The 23308-nt window shown below is 53.3% G+C and overlaps 1 protein-coding gene across 1 annotated transcript in view; it reads right to left on the bottom strand.

Annotated features, from left to right (window-relative positions):
* nos1apa (nitric oxide synthase 1 (neuronal) adaptor protein a) overlaps positions 1-23308 on the bottom strand; it is a gene marked incomplete at both ends in the record, with an annotated part of 30946 nt that overhangs the window by 737 nt on the left and 6901 nt on the right. The window contains 2 exons of the mRNA XM_084443828.1: positions 20525-20679; positions 21884-22025. Of these exons, the coding sequence (XP_084299954.1) occupies positions 20525-20679; positions 21884-22025 (297 nt within the window). The remainder of the gene's footprint in view (positions 1-20524; positions 20680-21883; positions 22026-23308) is intronic.

Below are 23308 nucleotides of genomic sequence, written 5' to 3'. Positions count from 1 at the left end.
GAGAGGGAAGAGCAATGCTCAATCCCTGATGCGCTAAGGAAGCAGTTTGTCTGTTTGTGTGCGCAGAGCTGTCGCTGGGGGTCGCTGGGGGTCGCTGGGGGTCGCTGGGGGTCGCTGGGGTCGCTGGGGTCGGGAGGGTGGGCCTCGAGAGGGGCTGAGTAAAACGGGGCGAGGTCTGTTTGTAGAATGCACCCCCCCCCCACCCCCCTCCCCCAACAGAGCCCACCCAGGTTCTGGTTCTGAACCCTGTCCCTGTACCCTGTCCCTGTACCCCAGGGAGACCGCGTGACGGTGGCAGCTGTTTTAGTCGGGTACCTGTTGTAGTTTGGTTTCCTGCCACAAATTGAAATTCCCGGCTGGTGTTTTGTGTCCATCTCCCCAGGACACGAGTAAAGAGCACAACAAACCCAATATTCTGGTCCAGTCCAAACAGCCCGCTGGGACCCCAGGCTCTCAGCACAGAGAATACAGAGTGATGTGTTGAATAAGAAGCACAAGTTAACAGCCCGGGGGGCCTTGGGAGACGGGGAGAGACAGAGAGAGACAAGTTAACACGCCCGGGGGGCCTTGGGAGACGGGGGGAGACAGAGAGAGACAAGTTAACACGCCCGGGGGGCCTTGGGAGACGGGGAGAGACAGAGAGAGACAAGTTAACACGCCCGGGGGGCCTTGGGAGACGGGGGGAGACAGAGAGAGACAAGTTAACACGCCCGGGGGGCCTTGGGAGACGGGGGGAGACAGAGAGAGACAAGTTAACACGCCCGGGGGGCCTTGGGAGACGGGGAGAGACAGAGAGAGACAAGTTAACACGCCCGGGGGGCCTTGGGAGACGGGGAGAGACAGAGAGAGACAAGTTAACACGCCCGGGGGGCCTTGGGAGACGGGGGGAGACAGAGAGAGACAAGTTAACACGCCCGGGGGGCCTTGGGAGACGGGGGGAGACAGAGAGAGACAAGTTAACACGCCCGGGGGGCCTTGGGAGACGGGGGGAGACAGAGAGAGACAAGTTAACACGCCCGGGGGGCCTTGGGAGACGGGGAGAGACAGAGAGAGACAAGTTAACAGCCCGGGGGGCCTTGGGAGACGGGGAGAGACAGAGAGAGACAAGTTAACACGCCCGGGGGGCCTTGGGAGACGGGGAGAGACAGAGAGAGACAAGTTAACACGCCCGGGGGGCCTTGGGAGACGGGGAGAGACAGAGAGAGACAAGTTAACACGCCCGGGGGGCCTTGGGAGACGGGGAGAGACAGAGAGAGACAAGTTAACACGCCCGGGGGGCCTTGGGAGACGGGGAGAGACAGAGAGAGACAAGTTAACACGCCCGGGGGGCCTTGGGAGACGGGGGGAGACAGAGAGAGACAAGTTAACACGCCCGGGGGGCCTTGGGAGACGGGGGGAGACAGAGAGAGACAAGTTAACACGCCCGGGGGGCCTTGGGAGACGGGGAGAGACAGAGAGAGCCAGACAGCCACACTAATAAACAATGAAGGGATTCATTTCACTCCTGAGTGTAATAAACTTTTCTCCTGACACGAGTTCACTGGACTGAATGAGAAACCAGGTGTCCTGCTTACGCACGGAATGACAGGTTTGTTGACGGCATTTGGGTAGAAGCTGAATTAGAATATTTCATTCGGCATTAAACGAACAGGAGGAAAGACAAGTGCATTGGATGTGGATTGAAGACCACGGCGCCCTGAACATTACGGAGTGGAGAGGCAATCACCATACGTGTGGGAGAACACTCTGTATTTATAAGAGACAATGGTCGTCCAAATAAATACATGGTCCTTATGGGAGCAGAAATATCTCAGAACATGTGCAAACATCCCTGTTGGCTGTGTTCAGTCGTCTGAATTTAGGGTTAGTCTACTAGCCTGTGCCTGCAGAGAGGATTCTGTCAAACAGATTATATAAGCAGACATGGCAATGTTAGCTGCTGTTTATTCACATATTCCAAAAATGGTAAATGGACTGCACTTATATAGCGCTTTTCCACCTTAGCGGCACTCAAAGCGCTTTACAATGGCCTCTCATTCACCCACCAATGGCGGTAGCTGCCATGCAAGGCGCTAACCTGCTCATTGGGAGCAATTAGGGGTTAGGTGTCTTGCTCAAGGACACTTCGACATGTGGACAGTCGGAGCTGGGATTCGAACCACTGACCCTTCGATCATTGAACGACCCGCTCTACCAACTGAGCTACAGCCGCCCCAAAAAGAGCATTGCAGGGGCGTGGCCTCTATACCATGGACTTGATCCATAGGTCCCCTACATCACTCCAACCAGGTTTGGTAGCTCTGGCACCTTCATCGTCAAAGTCATTGACTAAAAACAATGGACCAATCAGCATTTTGGGGGTGTGGTCTCCATAACATATTCTAGCCTTATCTTATTCTAGCCCCTAGCATCACTCCCACCAAGTTTCATGGCTCTGGGACCTTTACAACCAATCCTATTGACCAAAAACAATAGGGGGGCCCCATAACCATTCCGGGGCCCTAGGCGATTGAGTATTATTGCCTAATGGACGGGCCGGCCCTGGCTTTGGTTGGCTTTGCCGTGGGAGACGCAAATAGGCTAAGTTACCTACCGGTTGTCACTACATAAATCCGCGGACGTCAGAGCTCAATCTGTCCATGGGAAGATTTTTTTTTTCCCAGCCAATATCTTTAGTTTATGCGTTTATTTGTGTTCATATGTGTGACATTCACTCCGTTTTTGGCCGATTGCTCTGGCATAGCACACTAAAGTGTTACGGCTCGCATGCCCTCGCCTCCACAACCGTCTCCCTCTCTCCCCTCTGGGCCCGCTGCGCGCTCGGGGCGTTCTACGCGCTCTACCGCACGTCGCATCAGCCCGGGCATACAACGCTCTGGCTCTCCGGAGTTTCCCCCCACTGCCGGGCGTTCCCCGTCTCCGGCCAGCTCCGCGGACTCGGCAGTCTCCTCCCTCTCCGGTGACGAAGAATCGGATCCCGACATGCCCAGCACATCGGCCCGTGCGCAAAGACAAGAACGGCGCGCTCGTCTCCGACGATGACGCTGGCGCGGCTCTACTCACCGGTTCCCAATTATCATCACCACACCTGTCCCTCGTTCTGCAATCACCTTCAACCTCTACAAAAACCTGGTCTACACTCCACTCATCGCCAGATCTTACCATAATACTCTTGTGGTAAAGTATAGCCTAAGCCTACAATCTCCTTACCCGTATTTTGTAGTGTTTTTTCCCGTTCCCGTTTGTGATTACTCTCACTCACCCTGCCTCCCCTCCTCATCTCTCCAGTTCCTGCCTGACCCACGTCTGTACGATTACCCCGCTCCTGCCTGACCACCGCCTGTACGACCCCGCTCCTGCCTGACCATCGCCTGTACGACAACCCCGCTCCTGCCTGAACATCGCCTGTACGACAACGCTCCTGCCTGACCATCGCCTGTACGACAACCCCGCTCCTGCCTGAACATCGCCTGTACGACAACCCCGCTCCTGCCTGACCATCGCCTGTACGACAACCCCGCTCCTGCCTGACCATCGCCTGTACGACAACCCCGCTCCTGCCTGACCATCGCCTGTACGACTACCACGCTCCTGCCTGACCATCGGCTGTACGACTACCACATCCCCCTTTTTGATCTTATTAAATCGCCCCTCCGGGCTTTACCGTTCCTTGCCTCCTCCTTTCCTGTTGCGCCTGGGTCCCAAAACCAAACCCTCACAGTAAGATCTGGCCAGTTTGGACCCAGCCAACATGGAGGAGAGACCTGCACCTCCTGGACCACTCCAAGCCCTCCAACGGACCCAAGCTGAGCAACTGCAGCAGGTATCCGACCTGGTCACCGCGCTCAGTGCCCGCCTGGCTCCGTTCCTGAACCCCACCGCTCCACCAAACCGGGAGCCCCATCTCGCCTCCCCGGCCCCCTACGACGGGACATTCACCCTCTGCCGGGAGTTCCTCATGCAGTGTGAGTACGTGTTTGATCTCCAGCCAAGCATGTACTCCACTGCGTCAGCTCGCATAGCTTACATCGCTAACCTAACCACGGGACGGGCTCGCCGCTGGGTCATGGCGGGTCGCGAAGGCGCAGCTGCCTACATGCAGGACTACACTGCCTTCGTGGCAGAATTCAGGACTGTGTTCGACCACGACGTCCACGGACAGGACGCGGACGCTGCTCTCTCCGCCCTCACCCAGGGTTCCAGCTCAGTAGCGGACTACGCCACGGAGTTCCGCATCCTCGCTGCCCGTTGCTCCTGGAACGAGTCTGCCCTGTACAGCGCCTTCCGACGGGGCCTGGGGGACGCCATGAAGGACAGCCTGGCTGGAGGAGACAGACCAGCGACCCTGAGCCAACTCGTCTCCCTCTCCATAGCCCTAGACGAGCGCCACCGGGAACGCAGGCGCGAGCGGGCGCACCAACATCACAGCGCACCCAGACCGTCTCCGCCTCCCTCTGCTGGACTCTCTCGGCCTGCCCCGGCCTCCCTCGCCCCCCCAAACACCGCTGGAGAGGAACCCATGCAACTGGGTTGGACCCGACTGACCCCTGCAGAGCGTGAGCACCGGGAACAGAACGGACTGTGCATTTACTGCGCTAGCCCAGCGCACGCCGTCGACTCCTGTCCCTCTGCACCTCCCAGGGCGGCAAAAAGAGTAGGCTCACTCGCCAGGGGGTACCGAGTAAGCCGGCTTATCCATCCCCAATCCCGGACCCGTGCTGCCAGGTTCACTGTCACCCTCGCCTGGCAGGGGCACACGCTCTCCGTCCCTGCTCTCATCGACTCCGGTGCTGACGAGAGCTTCGTGGACGTCCAGTTCGCCCACAAAGCGGCGCTCCCCATCTCCCCTCTGGAGAGGCCCCTCTCGGCCTTCGCTCTGGATGGCCATCCTATGGGTCCCATTACTCACCGGACCCTGCCCCTCACCCTCACAGCCTCGGGAAACCACGTGGAGAACATCCGCCCCTTTGTCATCCACTCTCCCGACGCTCCGTTCATCCTGGGAAGGCCCTGGCTGGAACTCCACACCCCTCATGTCTGCTGGAGCTCGGGGCACATCCTCAGCTGGAGCACCGCCTGCCACGCCCGCTGCCTCCGAGCTGCTCAGACCTCCACTCGGGTTGACCGGCCCCGTCCCGCTCCTCCGGACCTCTCCACGGTCCCTTCGATGTACCACGACCTCGGAGAGGCCTTCAGTAAGGAGCGCGCCCGCACACTCCCCCCTCATCGACCCTACGACTGCGCCATCGAGCTCCACCCTGGCGCCCCTCTCCCAGCCAGTCGTCTCTACAACCTCTCCCTCCCGGAGAAAGCAGCCATGGACACCTACATCTCCGAGTGCTTGGCCGAGGGTCTCATCCGACCATCTCGATCCCAGGTGGCAGCGGGGTTCTTCTTCGTCAAGAAGAAGGGAGGAGATCTGAGGCCGTGCATCGACTACAGGCTGCTCAATAACATCACGGTTAAAAATAAATATCCACTCCCCCTCATGAGCTCCAACTTCGAGCCCCTCATCGGTGCCACCATCTTCACCAAGTTGGATCTCAGGAACGCTTATCACCTGGTGCGTATCCGTGAGGGGGACGAATGGAAGACCGCCTTCAAGACCTCCCGTGGCCACTACGAGTACCTCGTCATGCCCTTCGGCCTCACCAACGCCCCCGCCGTCTTCCAGGCGCTGATGAACGACGTGCTCAGGGACATGCTGGACGTCTTTGTGGTCCTTTACCTGGACGACATCCTGGTATTCTCCAGGAGCGCTGAGGAGCACGTCCAGCATGTCCGAATGGTCATCCAGCGTCTCCGGGAGAACCGCCTATATATCAAGGCGGAGAAGTGCACTTTTCACTCCTCGTCAGTGGAGTTCCTGGGGCTCATTGTGGAGGGAGGCCTGACGCGACCCGACCCCCGCAAGATCAAGACCGTGGTCGAATGGCCTCAACCCACGACCCGGAGACAACTTCAGAGCTTCCTTGGCTTCGCCAACTTTTACCGCCGTTTTATACGGGACTACAGCCGGGTAGCAGCTCCCCTCACCCACCTCACCTCATCCCTGCGTCCGTTCGTTTGGACACCGGCTGCCAGCGCTGCCTTCTCCGCGCTCAAGAAGTGCTTCACCACCGCCCCGGTCCTTCTCCATCCTGACCCCTCCAGGCAGTTCGTGGTCGAGGTGGACGCATCGGACACAGGCATCGGTGCTGTTCTGTCCCAGCGGTCAGGGAAGGACCAGAAGTTGCACCCCTGTGCCTTCCTCTCCCGCCGGTTCTCCCCAGCGGAGGTGAATTACGACATCGGGAACAGAGAGTTGTTGGCGGTGGTAGGGGCCTTGGAGGAGTGGCGCCACTGGCTTGAGGGCGCCGAACACACCACCCTCGTCTGGTCAGACCATAAGAACCTGACCTTCATCCGGGCGGCCAAGCGCCTCAACTCCCGCCAGGCGCGGTGGTCCCAGTTCCTCGGGAGGTTTGATTTCACCCTCACCTTCCGGCCCGGCTCCCGCAACGCCAAGGCCGACGCGCTGTCCCGCCTCCACGCGCCCGAGGCGCCCCCCGCGGAGCCTGAGTCCATCCTGCCGGTCTCGCGTGTCATAGGGGTGGTCACGATGAACATCGAGGCAGTGGTGAGGCAGGCCCAACGCGCCCAACCCAGTCCGGCCAACGTTCCTCCTCGCAGGCTCTTCGTGCCTGACTCGGTCCGGTCCCGGGTGCTCCAGTGGGGCCATGCCAGCCGGTTTGCGTGCCATCCCGGGGTTCACCGCACCTTCTCCTTCCTGAGCCGACGGTTCTGGTGGCCCTCCATGAGGTCCGACGTCCGGGAGTTTGTGGTCGCCTGTCCCGTCTGCTCCCGCAGCAAGGCGTCCCACCAGCCCCCGGCTGGCCTCCTGCGTCCTCTCCCGGTCCCCAGCCGTCCCTGGTCCCACATCGCCCTGGACTTCATCACCGGTCTTCCCCCCTCCAGGGGCAACACGGTCATCCTCACCGTGGTGGACCGGTTCTCCAAGGCGGTCCATCTGGTGGCGCTCCCCAAGCTCCCGTCCTCTGCGGAGACAGCTGAACTCCTCGTCCAACATGTCTACCGGCTCCACGGTCTCCCCGGAGACATTGTCTCGGACCGTGGGCCTCAATTCACCTCCCAGGTCTGGAGGGCCTTCTGCAAGGAGATCGGCGCCACCATCAGCCTCTCCTCTGGCTACCACCCGCAGACCAACGGCCAGGCCGAACGGGCCAACCAGAGCCTGGAGTCCGCTCTCCGCTGTGTGTCGGCTCTCCACCCCACCTCCTGGAGCAAGGACCTACCCTGGGTCGAATACTCCCTCAATGCCCTGACCAGCGCTGCCACTGGCAGGTCTCCGTTCGAGTCATCCCTCGGGTACCAGCCCCCGCTGTTCTCTCTCCAGGAGTCGGAGGCCTCCGTCCCCTCCGTCCAGGCCCACCTCAGCCGCTGTCGCCGTGTCTGGAGGGAGGTCCGCAGGGCCCTGCTCCGCTCCAACGAGCGCTCCTGCCGCGGTGCCAACCGCCGCCGCACTCCTGCTCCGGCGTATCGGCCCGGTCAACGTGTCTACCTCTCCACTGCTGATCTTCCGCTCCAGGTCCCCTCCAAGAAGCTGGCTCCGCGCTTCGTTGGGCCCTTCGAGATCGACCGTGTCCTGAACCCGGCTGCGGTACGTCTTAAGCTCCCTGCTTCCATGCGGGTACACCCTGTATTCCATGTGTCCAAGATCAAACCTGTCTCCTCGAGTCCTCTCATGCCTTCTGCCCCAGCTCCTCCGCCTCCCCAGATGGTCGACGGGCATCCCCAGTGGACGGTTCGGCGGCTGCTGAAGGTGCGCCGCCGGGGTCGGGGGTTCCAATACCTGGCGGATTGGGAGGGGTACGGCCCCGAGGAGTGCAGCTGGATCTCCAGGCAGCTCATTATGGACCCGTCTCTCCTCCGGGACTTCTACCGGGCCCATCCTGACGCCCCCGGTCGGTCGCCAGGTGGCTCCCCTCGGGGGGGGGGTCCTGTTACGGCTCGCATGCCCTCGCCTCCACAACCGTCTCCCTCTCTCCCCTCTGGGCCCGCTGCGCGCTCGGGGCGTTCTACGCGCTCTACCGCACGTCGCATCAGCCCGGGCATACAACGCTCTGGCTCTCCGGAGTTTCCCCCCACTGCCGGGCGTTCCCCGTCTCCGGCCAGCTCCGCGGACTCGGCAGTCTCCTCCCTCTCCGGTGACGAAGAATCGGATCCCGACATGCCCAGCACATCGGCCCGTGCGCAAAGACAAGAACGGCGCGCTCGTCTCCGACGATGACGCTGGCGCGGCTCTACTCACCGGTTCCCAATTATCATCACCACACCTGTCCCTCGTTCTGCAATCACCTTCAACCTCTACAAAAACCTGGTCTACACTCCACTCATCGCCAGATCTTACCATAATACTCTTGTGGTAAAGTATAGCCTAAGCCTACAATCTCCTTACCCGTATTTTGTAGTGTTTTTTCCCGTTCCCGTTTGTGATTACTCTCACTCACCCTGCCTCCCCTCCTCATCTCTCCAGTTCCTGCCTGACCCACGTCTGTACGATTACCCCGCTCCTGCCTGACCACCGCCTGTACGACCCCGCTCCTGCCTGACCATCGCCTGTACGACAACCCCGCTCCTGCCTGAACATCGCCTGTACGACAACGCTCCTGCCTGACCATCGCCTGTACGACAACCCCGCTCCTGCCTGACCATCGCCTGTACGACAACCCCGCTCCTGCCTGACCATCGCCTGTACGACAACCCCGCTCCTGCCTGACCATCGCCTGTACGACTACCACGCTCCTGCCTGACCATCGGCTGTACGACTACCACATCCCCCTTTTTGATCTTATTAAATCGCCCCTCCGGGCTTTACCGTTCCTTGCCTCCTCCTTTCCTGTTGCGCCTGGGTCCCAAAACCAAACCCTCACACTAAAGGAAGGAAGATGAGGTTGTCATGACTTCTGCGGGTGGGGGGGGGGGGGGTCTGCGGCATAGTGGGCCTGTGGGTCACGTGACGTGCCCTCGCTGACCGTCCACGATTGTCAGATGTGAATCAGTAGTGTAGACCACAGCTCTGTGAATCAGTAGTGTAGACCACAGCTCTATGAATCAGTAGTGTAGACCACAGCTCTATGAATCAGTAGTGTAGACCACAGCTGTGTGAATCAGTAGTGTAGACCACAGCTCTATGAATCAGTAGTGTAGACCACAGCTGTGTGAATCAGTAGTGTAGACCACAGCTCTGTGAATCAGTAGTGTACTGTAGACCACAGCTCTGTGAATCAGTAGTGTAGACCACAGCTCTATGAATCAGTAGTGTAGACCACAGCTCTGTGAATCAGTAGTGTAGACCACAGCTCTGTGACTCAGTAGTGTAGACCGCAGCTCTATGAATCAGTAGTGTAGACCACAGCTCTGCTCTGCGTCTCGCGTGGGGCTGTGGGGAAAAAATAGGGTCTGTTTGAAGTTCCAATACAGAACAACACCGGCCTCTGTTTAAAGTAGCTAAAAGGGAGGGAGGGATGGATGGATGGAGGGACGGAGGGAGGGAGGGAGGGAGGGAGGGAGGGAGGGAGGGAGGAGGGGAGGGAGGAAGGGATGGATGGAGGGGGGGAGGGAGGGAGGAAGGGAGGAAGGGAGGAAGGGAGGGAGGGAGGGATGGATGGAGGGATGGAGGGAGGGAGGGAGGGAGGGAGGAGGGAGGGAGGGAGGGAGGGATGGAGGGATGGAGGGAGGAAGGGAAAAGCTGAAGAGGTGGGAGAGAGAGGGAGAAATGAACAGGGGAGACGAGGAGGGAGGCAGGCTCACTCCCTCCCTCTTGAGCTGTGATTACATTCTGCTACTGTGATCTATCCCCTCTCCCTCTGACAGCTTCTCCTCATTAACACCCAGCAACAACACGGCCACAACACGGTCACAACACGGCCACAACACGGTCACAACACGGTCACAACATGGCCACAACACGGCCACAACACGGCCACAACACGGTCACAACACGGCCACAACACGGCCACAACACGGTCACAACACGGTCACAACACGGTCACAACACGGTCACAACACGGTCACAACACGGCCACAACACGGTCACAACACGGTCACAACACGGCCACAACACGGTCACAACACGGTCACAACACGGTCACAACACGGCCACAACACGGTCACAACACGGCCACAACACGGCCACAACACGGCCACAACACGGCCACAACACGGTCACAACACGGTCACAACACGGTCACAACACGGCCACAACACGGTCACAACACGGCCACAACACGGCCACAACACGGCCACAACACGGTCACAACACGGTCACAACACGGCCACAACACGGCCACAACACGGCCACAACACGGTCACAACACGGTCACAACACGGCCACAACACGGTCACAACACGGCCACAACACGGCCACAACACGGCCACAACACGGTCACAACACGGCCACAACGATGGAGTTACATCTCAGCTCCCCCCCCCCCCGCCCCCCACATCCTCAGCATGCCCGGCTGTTGAATGAAATGTTAAAAGCAAATTCCCAGGCAGTGCTTGTGGATCTCAGAATGCCTCTACTCATTGTGCCTGAAGCACACGCCTCTACGCACAAAGACAAGAAGATGAGCGCAGGTTGGCCTTCTACAACCAAATCACTCAGATTCCCGCCTAATGACATGACTAGCTTTGTCACGGTTGGACACATACTTTACTATATGACCTCGCCATCCTCCATCTGTGATCTAACATGATCCAACTATACCTACAGTCAACAAGAGTCACCTGATTTACACGATATGGACAAAAGCATTGGGACACCTACACCTTACACCTACAGGAGCTTTTATGACATCCCATTATAAATTCATAGGCATTAATATGGAGTTGGTCCAAAATGGGCAAAGATTCCCACAGACACAGACACACACACACACACACACACACACACACACACACACACACACACACACACACACACAATCTTGTAGAAGAAGAGTGGAAGCTGTTATAGCTGCAAAGAGGAGATCAACTCCATATTCATGTCTATGCATTATGAACGGGAGGTCATAACAGCTCCTGTAGGTGTGATGTGTAGGTGTGATGTGTAGGTGTCCCAATACTTGTGTCCATATCGTGTATGTTGTGAAATATAAGGACTATAACTATGCAGTAAGCACGAACACAAGTTGTTTTGAGCTGATTTTGTCTCGTTATAGACGAGTATGACTGCTCCTCTAACTCCCGTTCATTTAGGTATCCCACATGAAACGATGTGCATAGGTTATAAATGTCATAGGCCATCTTCCCATAGGTTATAAATGTCATAGGTCATCTTTCCATAGGTTATAAATGTCATAGGTCATCTTCCCCTAGGTTATAAATGTCATAGGTCATCTTCCCATCGATCTATAGGTCAGTAAAATCAATCCCACCCGGCCTACAGAAGCTAGTTAGCCTGGTTGAGCAGTTTGGGGTCGATCTGTGTTATTATAAGCAGGGAGAATAACCGCCCATTCACTACCATTCAGTTGAGACTTGGGGCTCAGGAGCAAAATCAATGTCCCCATTCATTCTCTATGGAGGCAAGTTCAATACGTGGGTTCTGGGGGGCTAGGAGAACAATATTGGAGCCCTTTCAGGGCCTGTATGTGTTTCATTTCTAATCGTAACCCATATCGAGCTAAGTTCACCCACAGACTGCTTATGTCAGACCGCGAGCCTCTGAGCGTTCTTTTTTTTGCTCCACTGTCAAGATGCGCTGGTGGGCTAAGATGACTCACCTGCCTTCATATAGAACAGGCCAATAGTTGGTTTTAGACCTACTGTAGGCTAGCATAGCTATTTATTGTGCAGCTGGTAGTGATAAAATCAGCACTGTGTTTTAAGAACCACGCTTCCCACAATCCTCCACTCACTCGCTGTAATGATGGGAAAAAATGATAAATGCGCGTGGCACAGACTGGATTGGGAGATTGTAGCTACTTTCTGGAAGGATGGCTTCAATGCAGGTAAATACCGATCTTCTTTCTTTTATGTGCAGGTAGATTTTCTTTCGCAGGGCGAAGTGTTTGTTGTCTTCCTGATATTGTGACACGCAAAACGCGTCACTTCCGTTTCCACCACAAGATTTCCCGCCAGTGTACTAGCCAGTACACCGAAATACTAAAAAATTAAATTCACAGGGTCTCATGCAGTCTCATGTCACGAAAATGATTTTGGGGTCTTGCTAATGCCAATTCATAAACTAATAGCAAGTAAAGGTGAATATTGAACTATGAACAAGTTGTCTGATTGAGCTTCAAGTCCTGGAGCCCAAACTATGGTTCAGTGACCCGGTGAGCATAAACGCTGGGCAGGAAGTTACTGACCGACAACTGACCCTGGGATCCTGCCCTAAAGACAGAGACTGTAGACCAGCATTGTGGAGGCAGTATTATAAATCTGTGTGTGTCTGTGTGTGTGTGTGTGTGTGTGTGCGTGTGTGTGTGCGTGTAGCCTACATGCTCGGGGAACAGAGATAGAGAGAGAGGCTAGTATAAATGACCTGAAACTAGTCTGGTGACAGGCCAGCATTTGTATCCCAGCTGAGATCTCTTCTCTCTCTCCTCAGCTCAACATATACCCCTGCTCCCCCGCTGACTCAATAAGAGGATCATTCTGACCCCACTGTGGCCCTGTCGTCTGGACAGATTGTTCCATTACCATCGGCGCACCCCAGACAATATTCCCGAATGTGTGTGTGTGTGTGTGTGTTGCGATATGACGGGGACAAGTACAGAGATAAGTCCCAGCCAGCGGGGGCTGGTGGGTAATGGCTCTCTCCCTGCAGGGTTGAAGGGATGTGGTGTGGCTCTACGGGGCCCTGGGTAGATGGGTAGATCTCACATCGCTGCAGCGTGTTCTACATTCCCTTCTACACCTTCGTGAATATGGCCCTGTGTGAGCTCATATGCGAGGTGTTAGTATTTATGACTACGGTAATATGCTGTGTGTTGGGTATGCCTGTCTGTGTGTGTGTGTGTGTGTGTGTGTGTGTGTGTGTGTGTGTGTGTGTGTGTGTGTGTGTGTGTGTGAGAGCAGGACATGCATTGTTAATGCTGAGTTCTGAAAGGTGGTGGAATGGATGAAACACACACACGTATGCATACACACCACACACACACACACACACACACACACACACACACACACACGAATGCGTACACACCACACACACACACACACACACGTTTGCATACACATACACACCACACACACACACAAATGCATACACACCACACACACACACGTATGCATACACATACACACCACACACACACACACACACACACACACACACACACACACACACACACACACACACACACACATACACACAGTGTGCGTAGTGAGAGAGGAGTGTGAAGTGCTTTGAGCTCACAGTCAGAGTAGATGATTCTGGAGTTAATGAGTTCATGTGTTTCACCAAGGAGTCTCAGCAGGAACACACTGCTTCTCTCCCACTTTTCCCAGAACCCACCATCTCCTAGGAGACCGTGTGTGTGTGTGTGTGAGAGAGACAGAGAGAGAGAGAGAGAGAGAGAGAGAGAGTGAGTGTATGTTTGGGTGAGTGTAGTGTGTGTGTGTGTGTGTGTGAGAGAGAGAGAGAGAGAGAGAGAGAGAGAGAGAGTGTGTGTGTTTGGGTGAGTGTAGTGTGTGTGTGTATGAGAGAGAGAGAGAGAGAGAGTGTGTGTGTTTGGGTGAGTGTAGTGTGTGTGTGTGTGTGTGTGTGTGTGTATGAGAGAGAGAGAGAGAGAGAGAGAGAGAGTGTGTGTGTGTTTTAGAGAGAGAGAGAGAGAGAGAGAGAGAGAGTGTGTGTGTGAGTGTGTGTGTGTGTGTGTGTGTGTGTGTGTGTGTGTGTGTGTGTATGAGAGAGAGAGAGAGTGTTTGGGTGAGTGTAGTGTGTGTGTGCGTGTATGAGAGAGAGAGAGAGAGTGTGTGTGTGTGTGTGTGTGAGTGTGTGTGTGTGTGTGTGTGTGTGTGTGTGTGTTTGAGCCTGTGTGTGCCCAGCGCTGACCCTGTCCTCACTTGTTCAGGCCCCTGGCAGAATCTTGGCGCTCTGCCCTGCAATTATTTTACTGTGCTTCTATGGTTGCCTCTGACAACTATTCATGAGGCCTCTGAGCGCCAGCCGGAAAAATACAGTGCACTAAATACAGTCGTGTCCGCCATTTTTTTCTAGTGTTCGAATTCTCAACGGTTAATTTCATTCACTATAATAGTCCACTACAAAATGAAAATACCCACAATTCACAGCGATTTCTAGTGAACAGAAGAGGTACCCTACAATTGCTCCCGTATACCACAATGCAACAAAGTTGTCTTTTACAGACAGAGAAGACGTGAAAAAGAGGATGAGGAAGAGGAGGAAGAAGAAGAAGAAAAAGAAGAAGGCAGTTAGCTAATGTTACAATGATTCCTGTAGCTGTTTTGCTGCTAATACGAGTTCACCTGAGAAACAGAAGTTGAACCAACAGCATCAAAATAGCCACAGCAATCATTGCTCTAACATTAGCTAACTGCTTTAGCCACCGACAGCTACCTTCCAAATTTCTCCCATGGGGATTATTAAAGTATATCTTATCTTACTGTAACGTTAATGTTATGGAACCTGGTGCTAAGATAAAATAAGATATACTTTAATAAAAGTTAAATTCTGAGGAAAAAATTACACACACTCAAAAATGTGTCCATTTTAGCGGCAAGCTTAATAGGCACTGTATGGGAAATAATTGTGAAGGTTTTCCTCCTGACTAAGACCTTTTGAACATGCACGCGGACGTTTGCGATGCGTCTCGTGTTGCTGGTGTCTTCTGAAAGCTGCTTGCCTCCCTTGGTGAAGGCCGGGATGACAAGTTTGACCTTTCTTTCACAGAGCAGGTCTTCGATGATAAAGCCTCTATCAGCCATCACTTCATCTCCTGGGCGCAGGTTTTCCAGGAAGCCAGAGTTTGTAGTGATGTATTTATCACTGCACCTTCCACCGTATGCTGGCGAAATGTACATTATAAGTCCACAGGGTGCAATAGCGACCGTGTATTTCACAGTGTTCTGACCGTAGTAGTGGCTGTATGATTCCCCTCTGGAATCAAGGTTTCTCGCCTTCTGAAGTGAAGTCTCAGAACAGTCAACCATGCATGCTGTGTGTGGATAGTCTTCTTTGAAGCACTGAGGCAGTGTTGTGTGTGGATAGTCTTCTTTGAAGCACTGAGGCAGTGTTGTGTGTGGATAGTCTTCTTTGAAGCACTGAGGCAGTGCTGTGTGTGGATAGTCTTCTTTGAAGCACTGAGGCAGTGCTGTGTGTGGATAGTCTTCTTTGAAGCACTGAGGCATTGTTGTGTGTGGATAGTCTTCTTTGAAGCACTGAGGCAGTGTTGTGTGTGGATAGTCTTCTTTGAAGCACTGAGGCAGTGTTGTGTGTGGATAGTCTTCTTTGAAGCACTGAGGCAGTGTTGTGTGTGGATAGTCTTCTTTGAAGCACTGAGGCAGTGTTGTGTGTGGATAGTCTTCTTTGAAGCACTGAGGCAGTGTTGTGTGTGGATAGTCTTCTTTGAAGCACTGAGGCAGTGTTGTGTGTGGATAGTCTTCTTTGAAGCACTGAGGCAGTGTTGTGTGTGGATAGTCTTCTTTGAAGCACTGAGGCAGTGTTGTGTGTGGATAGTCTTCTTTGAAGCACTGAGGCAGTGTTGTGTGTGGATAGTCTTCTTTGAAGCACTGAGGCAGTGTTGCACGAACCGTCTCCCTGGGAAACCATGGCACGTAACACCTCATTTTCTCCTCCATGCGGTCAAGCCAGACGGCAATCACTTTGCTCACCACAGACTGAGACACACCAAACCTTTCAGCTAGGTCTCCCTCATGGATATATTAATAGAACGGTCTCCCTGAACCAGATTTAACCGCAGCTTCATTAGGGTCATCAGGAGCTGGTCGCAGGGATGCAGCTTAAAAGTGTTGCTGTACCCTTTTGTAAGGTCCTCAGACACATAAAGGAATCCTTCCAGTGGCAACCCTGTGTAGAGCAGACAGAGTTGGTTGTTCCTCAGCAGGGATGTGTACAATGCAGTCAGAGCCACACATGTTCCTTGATCACACATAGGGAGGTTCTGGTAGAGAGTTGTCTTCTTGACATATGTGTGGTCTGAGAGTGATTGGTCCTCCCATCGTGTTCCTGCTTCACGATGTGGAGGCTGGACCTGCTCATCCTCCCCATCATCCACACTATCAGTAGCTGCGTTTCCATTACACTTTTTCGCAAAATAAAAGCGATATTTCTTTAGTTGACAAAGTACAATTGCGACTTGCAGGTGTTTCCATTGAAAGGTGTTATGCGCAAGAGCTGTAATTCTCGTAGTCTAGTCTCGCGACACCACACAATTTACTCAAAGTGCTCAAGGCGCTGTCCCATGACTCCCATCTGCTTTAGAAGTCGCCCGGCTTGTCTAAACAATCCAACCGCCTTTAGGGAAAGGAGAGGGCTTGGGCTGATTCCTCTAAACATAAGAAGTCTCCTTTAGCATCATAAATTAAATCTGAAAATATGAGTCTGTCAGGCTGACCCAGAGTTCCTTGCCTCACTCCTCTGTAGCTCTGCAGCAATATAGTTTATATAGAATCAATATAAGGGTTGGCAGGGGGGGCGGGGTTGCTATTTATGTAAAGTCTTGCCTGTCTGTCTCTGTCATAAATGTCATTACTATTCCAAAGTGTTTGGAGCTGCTTGTATTGAAGGTTGGACGGTCTAGTAGCTCATTGTTTGTGATTGGTGTCTACAGGCCTCCCAAGACTGAGGTCAGTGCTATTGACATAATCTCTGATATATCGCTTTGCATTCAAATTCAGAGATGATGGTGATGGGTGATTTTAATCTGGAGATGATAGTGATGGGTGATTTTAATCTGGAGATGATAGTGATGGGTGATTTTAATCTGGAGATGATAGTGATGGGTGATTTGAATCTGGAGATGATAGTGATGGGTGATTTGAATCTGGAGATGATAGTGATGGTGATTTTAATCTGGAGATGATAGTGATGGGTGATTTTAATCTGGACTGATGATAGTGATGGGGGATTTTAATCTGGAGATGATAGTGATGGGGGATTTTAATCTGGAGATGATAGTGATGGGTGATTTTAATCTGGAGATGATAGTGATGGGGGATTTTAATCTGGACTGCGGAGTGTTGCTTCTGGTTTCCTGAAGGAAGTGAGTGGTAATCTGGACCTTTCTCAGTTGGTCACTGAGACTACTAGGCCGAATCCTAAAAATTATGCTAAATCTACTCTTATTGATTTAATATTCTCTAACAGATGTGACAGAATCTTTGCTTGTGGTGTTTTTGGGGTCTAAGTGACCATTGTCCTACGGCTTGCGTTAGAACTACAAAATTGATGAAAACACGGCCACGTATTGTTCTGAGGAGAAATCTTAAATCCTTCAATGCTCAAGCTTTTTTGGATGAAATATTGACTGTAATAGTTCATGCTCAGTTGAGTCTGATGATGTGCAAGTCGCCCTTGACTCTTTTGTAAAAACATTCAATCACTTTGTAGATAAACACGCCCCTTCTAAACAGACTTGGATTAAAGATAGATTGCACCATGGTTTTCAAGTGATCTGCAGCTTTCATTTAATGTGCTGCAAGAAGCTCTCACCCATCTGAAACTAGTCCTTAATCCTAGCAAATCTAAGTTTGTTGTTTTCTAGAGCCAGGATTACAGAATATGATAGGCTACATTTATTAACGGCTAATGGCTCACGTATTGAGTCACTGAGTACAAATATCTTGGTTGGCCTCTCATTCACCCATTCACACACACATTCACACACCAATGGCGGTAGCTTCCATGCAAGGTGCTAACCTGCTCATTGGGAGCAATTTGGGGTTAGGTGTCTTGCTCAAGGAAACTTCGACATGTGGACAGTCGGAGCTGGGATTCGAACCACTGACCCCTTGATCATTGAACGGCCCGCTCTACCAACTGAGCTACAGCCGCCCCCCTTACAACAGACTCTAAAACTTGAGGTACTTCCTTGTCGCAGAATTTTAAATCCATGGCTCTTGACATTTGTACTTCGACCTCTAACTGTTTTTATAATAATTAACTGTAATTATTCTTATTCTTATTATTCTTCTTCTTCTTATTATTATTATATATTGTATTTTTGTTCTGTTGTTATTTGTGTATTTGTGTGAACTCGTCAACACTGTGAATGAGGGCAACCTCAGTGCTTTACAAGTATAAATTAAGCTTTTTTAAATGAAATTAGATGAATACTTCCTGACTTTTCAACCTGCTGCCATCAGTGCTTGGTTTGTTTCCGTGATACTGAGCACGCCTGCTCGCTGGTGCCCGTGAATAACCGACGCAGAGACGTTCAGTGTAGCGTTCGATAAACCGCAATTCGAATAGTAAGTGAGTGAACGAGTGAACACGACCTCAACACACAACCTGAATAGTAAGAGAGTGAACGAGTGAACACCACCTCAACACACAACCTGAATAGTAAGAGAGTGAACGAGTGAACACCACCTCAACACACAACCTGAATAGTGAGTGAACAAGTGAACACTACCTCAACACACAACCTGAATAGTAAGAGAGTGAACGAGTGAACACCACCTCAACACACAACCTGAATAGTGAGTGAACAAGTGAACACTACCTCAACACACAACCTGAATAGTAAGAGAGTGAACGAGTGAATACTACCTCAACACACAACCTGAATAGTGAGTGAGTGAACGAGTGAACACTACCTCAACACACAACCTGAATAGTAAGTGAGTGAACGAGTGAACGACGCTAGCCTAGTACAGAGGAGCTGGAGGGATCTTTGATTACGTTCCGGTTTGATCAAGCTGCCACTTCATCTTGTTGCCCCAACGGACAGAAAACTGTCCTCTAATCAATGGAAATCGTTCTGAAAGGTGCAAATTAACACTCCAGCCAGACCCTGCTGGGGCACGGAGGAGCTCGGCTGGGTTTCCTACAGGCCCGTTTCAACTTAGAAGCACTGTCACTTTAATGAGAGGGGACAGAACGAGCTCCACTCTGGGCCGGTCCTTCTCTTTCATGTGGTGCCAGAGGAGCCAGGATGAGGGCAACCTCCTGCCCAGACACACACACACGCACACACACACACACACACACACACACACGCACACACACACACACACACACACACACACACGCACACACACACACACACACACCGGTGGGAATCCGAGCCACACGTGTCCAGGTCCATACCCTGGCCTGTGTAATCCCTCACGCTGCAAAAGTATTTGGGGAGTACAGACACGTGCAAGGGTGCACGCACGCACACACACACACACACACGCACACACACACACACACACACACACACACACACACACCCACCCCTCGGGCTGAGGAATGACTTGGCAGGGGAAGAGAGGCCATTTCAGAGGCTTGACTGTTTCAGTGATTTCACGCCATGTTGATTCTAATCACGTCCATCTAGGACCCCCTCAGAACTCCCTCTCTCCTTTTAATGAGGCCCAAGGACGAGCCGAGGAGTCGGGCTAACTGGCTGCTCACCCGCGGCCTAGCTAGCTCCAGCGCTAACGCTACTCCCTGGGTACGCGCGGCCTAGCTAGCTCCAGCGCTAACGCTACTCCCTGGGTACGCGCGGCCTAGCTAGCTCCAGCGCTAACGCTACTCCCTGGGTACGCGCGGCCTAGCTAGCTCCAGCGCTAACGCTACTCCTTGGGTTCACCCAGGTCTCCTGTAAGCCATCTCCTCCTGGCTGTGCGGCAATATCTTCCCGCACAGCAATCAGAAGAGCAGACACCGCCGGCCGAGCATCCCCCAGAGAAATCAGGCCGGCAGAGTGCCCACACACGCAAGCCTACCGCCAGAACACGATACTGTTTCCAGTGATAAAGCCAGAAGCTCTTTACACAGGAGCCAGGAGGGCTGAGCTGGTCCCTGAGTAGCAACTTTATCCCACAAAATGCAAGACATGTATTTCTCTTCTGCTGCCGGGCTATTCTAACCCGTATCAGAGCAGCAATGCAAAGCCACAGAAACCAAGCAGACTTAGTAACTTTGTATCTCTGTATATTTTTGCATGTGTGGAGGTTTTTTGGTAACGAAACAGATCTTTTTTTTTGTCAATGGGACACCCTGCATAAGGTTGGTAAGTATTTCTATAGTGAGTGCGTGTGTTGTGTTTCCTCAGGGGTTTGTAAGTATTTCTATACTGAGTACGTGTGTTGTGGTTCCTCAGTTTGAGTTGCAGTAGACCATGCAGGCCATGCTATTTCACACACTGCTGCTGTACAGCCTGGGTTGTCCGACCTGTACCGCCGCAGTGCACTCTGGGATTGTTCACGGTCGACGTCGCGCTCGGTGAGTTTCTGAGTCTCTTTTGAGGGTTTTCGGAAGCGGACGCGAGTAGTTGGCTCAAGCTGACGGGCGCGGCGGCGCGCTGGAGGGGTACGGTACCTTGTCCTGGATCTCGTCGCTCTTGGTGGTGGCGTCGAGGTCGGTGACCCCGCGGTTGAACTCCTCCACAGTGCTGTCGGGTAACGCCACCTCCTCCGCGTCTATGTCCGTCTCCACGGCGACCGCTGCCTTCTCGGCACCCGTCAGCTCCCGGGCTGAGAGAGAGAATACACACACACACACACACACACACACATGGTGACCTGGCAACATTTTGTATGGGCCAAAACAAACGCTTATCCCCAAATCCCTTGGTACGTGTACATCTGACAGGGCTGACTCTGTGTGTGTGTGTGTGTGTGTGTGTGTGTGTGTGTGTGTGTGTGTGTTCTTCTTGGATTAGCTACAGTAGGACATACTCCACCATAGCTGTCCACACTCCAATCTGGGCTGCCAATAACCTCCCCCAGCAAAGAGAATAACAAAGAGAGGGAAGAGAGAGATGGAGGAAGGAGGAGAGAAGAGGGGGACAGGAGAGGGGGAGGAGAGAAGGAGAGGAGGAGAGGAGGAGAGGAGGAGAGAGGAGGAAAAGGAGGGGAAGAGGATAGAAAGACAGAGGAGAGGAAGGGAGAGGAGAGGGAGGGAGGAGAGGGGGAACAGGAGAGGAGTATCATTGAGAGAGCCAGAGGCATCATCCAGAGGGGAGGATGATGGGTGATGATCTCATAAGACCAGTCTGCCTCCCCTGCTCTCTTCTCATCCCTCCCCTCCTCCTCCTCTCTCCTCCTCCTCTCTCCTCCTCCTCCTCCTCTCCTCTGCTTTCTTTCATGGCTGTGATAATTAGCTCTTCAGATAAGCTTATTGGCTGCACATGACTGCTTTCCTGTGGCTTGCAGTGACTGGGAGCTCTGTGTGTGTGTGTGTGTGTGTGTGTGTGTGTGTGTGTGTGTGTGTGTGTGTGTGTGTGTGTGTGTGTGTGTGTGTGTGTGGCTCATAGGTGATCTGGGCTCGTCTCCATGTGAAAGCACCCGTTCCTTCTGGAGCCAGGAGCAGACCGGGGGGTGAGATAACACACACACACACACACACACACACACACACACACACGCGCGCGCGGCTGCGGGTAGAAGAGCTCTCGTCCCACCAGTGTTCCAGTGTGGGTCTCTCTCTCTCTAAAGATTCATCTGTGACTGGATGAATGAGCTCTTCCAGAGTGAGGGGGGGGAGGGTGAATGTTTGCATGAGTGAAGGTGAGTGTGTGCGTGTGTGTGTGTGTGCGGTGTGTGTGTGCGGCATGTGTGCAGTGTGTGTGTGTGTGTGCAGCGTGTGTGCGGTGTGTGTGCGGTGTGTGTGCGGTGTGAGTGTGCGCGGTGTGTACTGTATGCAGTGTGTGTGTGTGGCGTGTGTGTGTGTGTGTACCCGAGACGGCGGCCTCGTCGTTGGTCTTGTCTCTGTCGTCGTCCTCCTGCCCGTCGGCGTTCTGCTGCGTGTGCTGCAGGCTGAGCTTGTGACACACCTCGAAGGCCTGGCCCACCGTACGCACGATCCGCATCGCCTGGCTCTGCGCAGAGAACACACACACACGCACACGCACACGCACACACACACACACACACACACACACACACACACACACACACACACACACACACACACACACACACACACACACACGGGTGCAGTTAGGCACTGATGTGAAAACGCAGGCACGGGGTTGCACTCTTCGGGAAGGAGACCGGAGAGGAGGGACAGCCGCGTGGCTCCGCAGATGGAGTTTGTCTCTCTCTCTCTCCATCCCTCTCTCTCCCTCTGCCTCTCTCTCTCTCTCTCTCCATCCCTCTCTCTCCCTCTGCCTCTCTCTCTCTCTCTCTCCATCCCTCTCTCTCCCTCTGCCTCTCTCTCCATCCCTCTCTCTCCCTCTGGCTCTCTCTCCATCCCTCTCTCTCCCTCTGCCTCTCTCTCCATCACTCTCTCTCCCTCCCTCTGCCTCTCTCCATCCCTCTCTCTCCCTCCCTCTCTCTCCATCCTTCCTCTCCAGCCTCTCTCTCTCTCACACACACAAACACGCACACACACACACACACACACACGCGCACACACACACACACACACACACACACACACACACACACACACACACACACACAGCTCAACATGCAGGGACAGGAAGTCTCTCTTACACACTCACACAGACTCACACACTCACGCACACACTCACACACACTCACACACAGACTCACACACTCACACACAGACTCACACACACTCACACACAGACTCACACACAGACTCACACACTCACGCACACACTCACACACACAGACTCACACACTCACACACAGAATCACACTCACACACACAGACTCACACACAGACTCACACACACCCAAATGATGAAAAGCTAAATTCTAATAAGCTAAATGCTGGAGAGTAAATGTTAAATGGACGGCACTTATATAGCGCTTTTCCACCTTAGCGGCACTCAAAGCGCTTTACAATGGCCTCTCATTCACCCATTCACACACACATTCACACACCAATGGCGGTAGCTGCCATGCAAGGTGCTAACCTGCTCATTGGGAGCAATTTGGGGTTAGGTGTCTTGCTCAAGGACACTTCGACATGTGGACAGTCGGAGCTGGGATTCGAACCGCTGACCCTTCGATCATTGAACGACCCCGCTCTACCAACTGAGCTACAGACTGACTACTACAGTGACTGAGAGGAGGGCATCCCTGTGCAGCGAGGCACACTTAATCAGAGAAGAGTAAGCCCATCAATCAATCAATCAATCCAAGCTTTATTTGTATAGCGCATTTCATACCCAGAGGCAACACAATGCGC

The sequence above is a fragment of the Borostomias antarcticus genome (genome assembly GCF_949987555.1).
Source record: "Borostomias antarcticus genome assembly, chromosome: 10".
Classification (NCBI taxonomy): domain Eukaryota; kingdom Metazoa; phylum Chordata; class Actinopteri; order Stomiiformes; family Stomiidae; genus Borostomias; species Borostomias antarcticus.
This window is presented reverse-complemented; position numbering and strand designations above follow the sequence as displayed.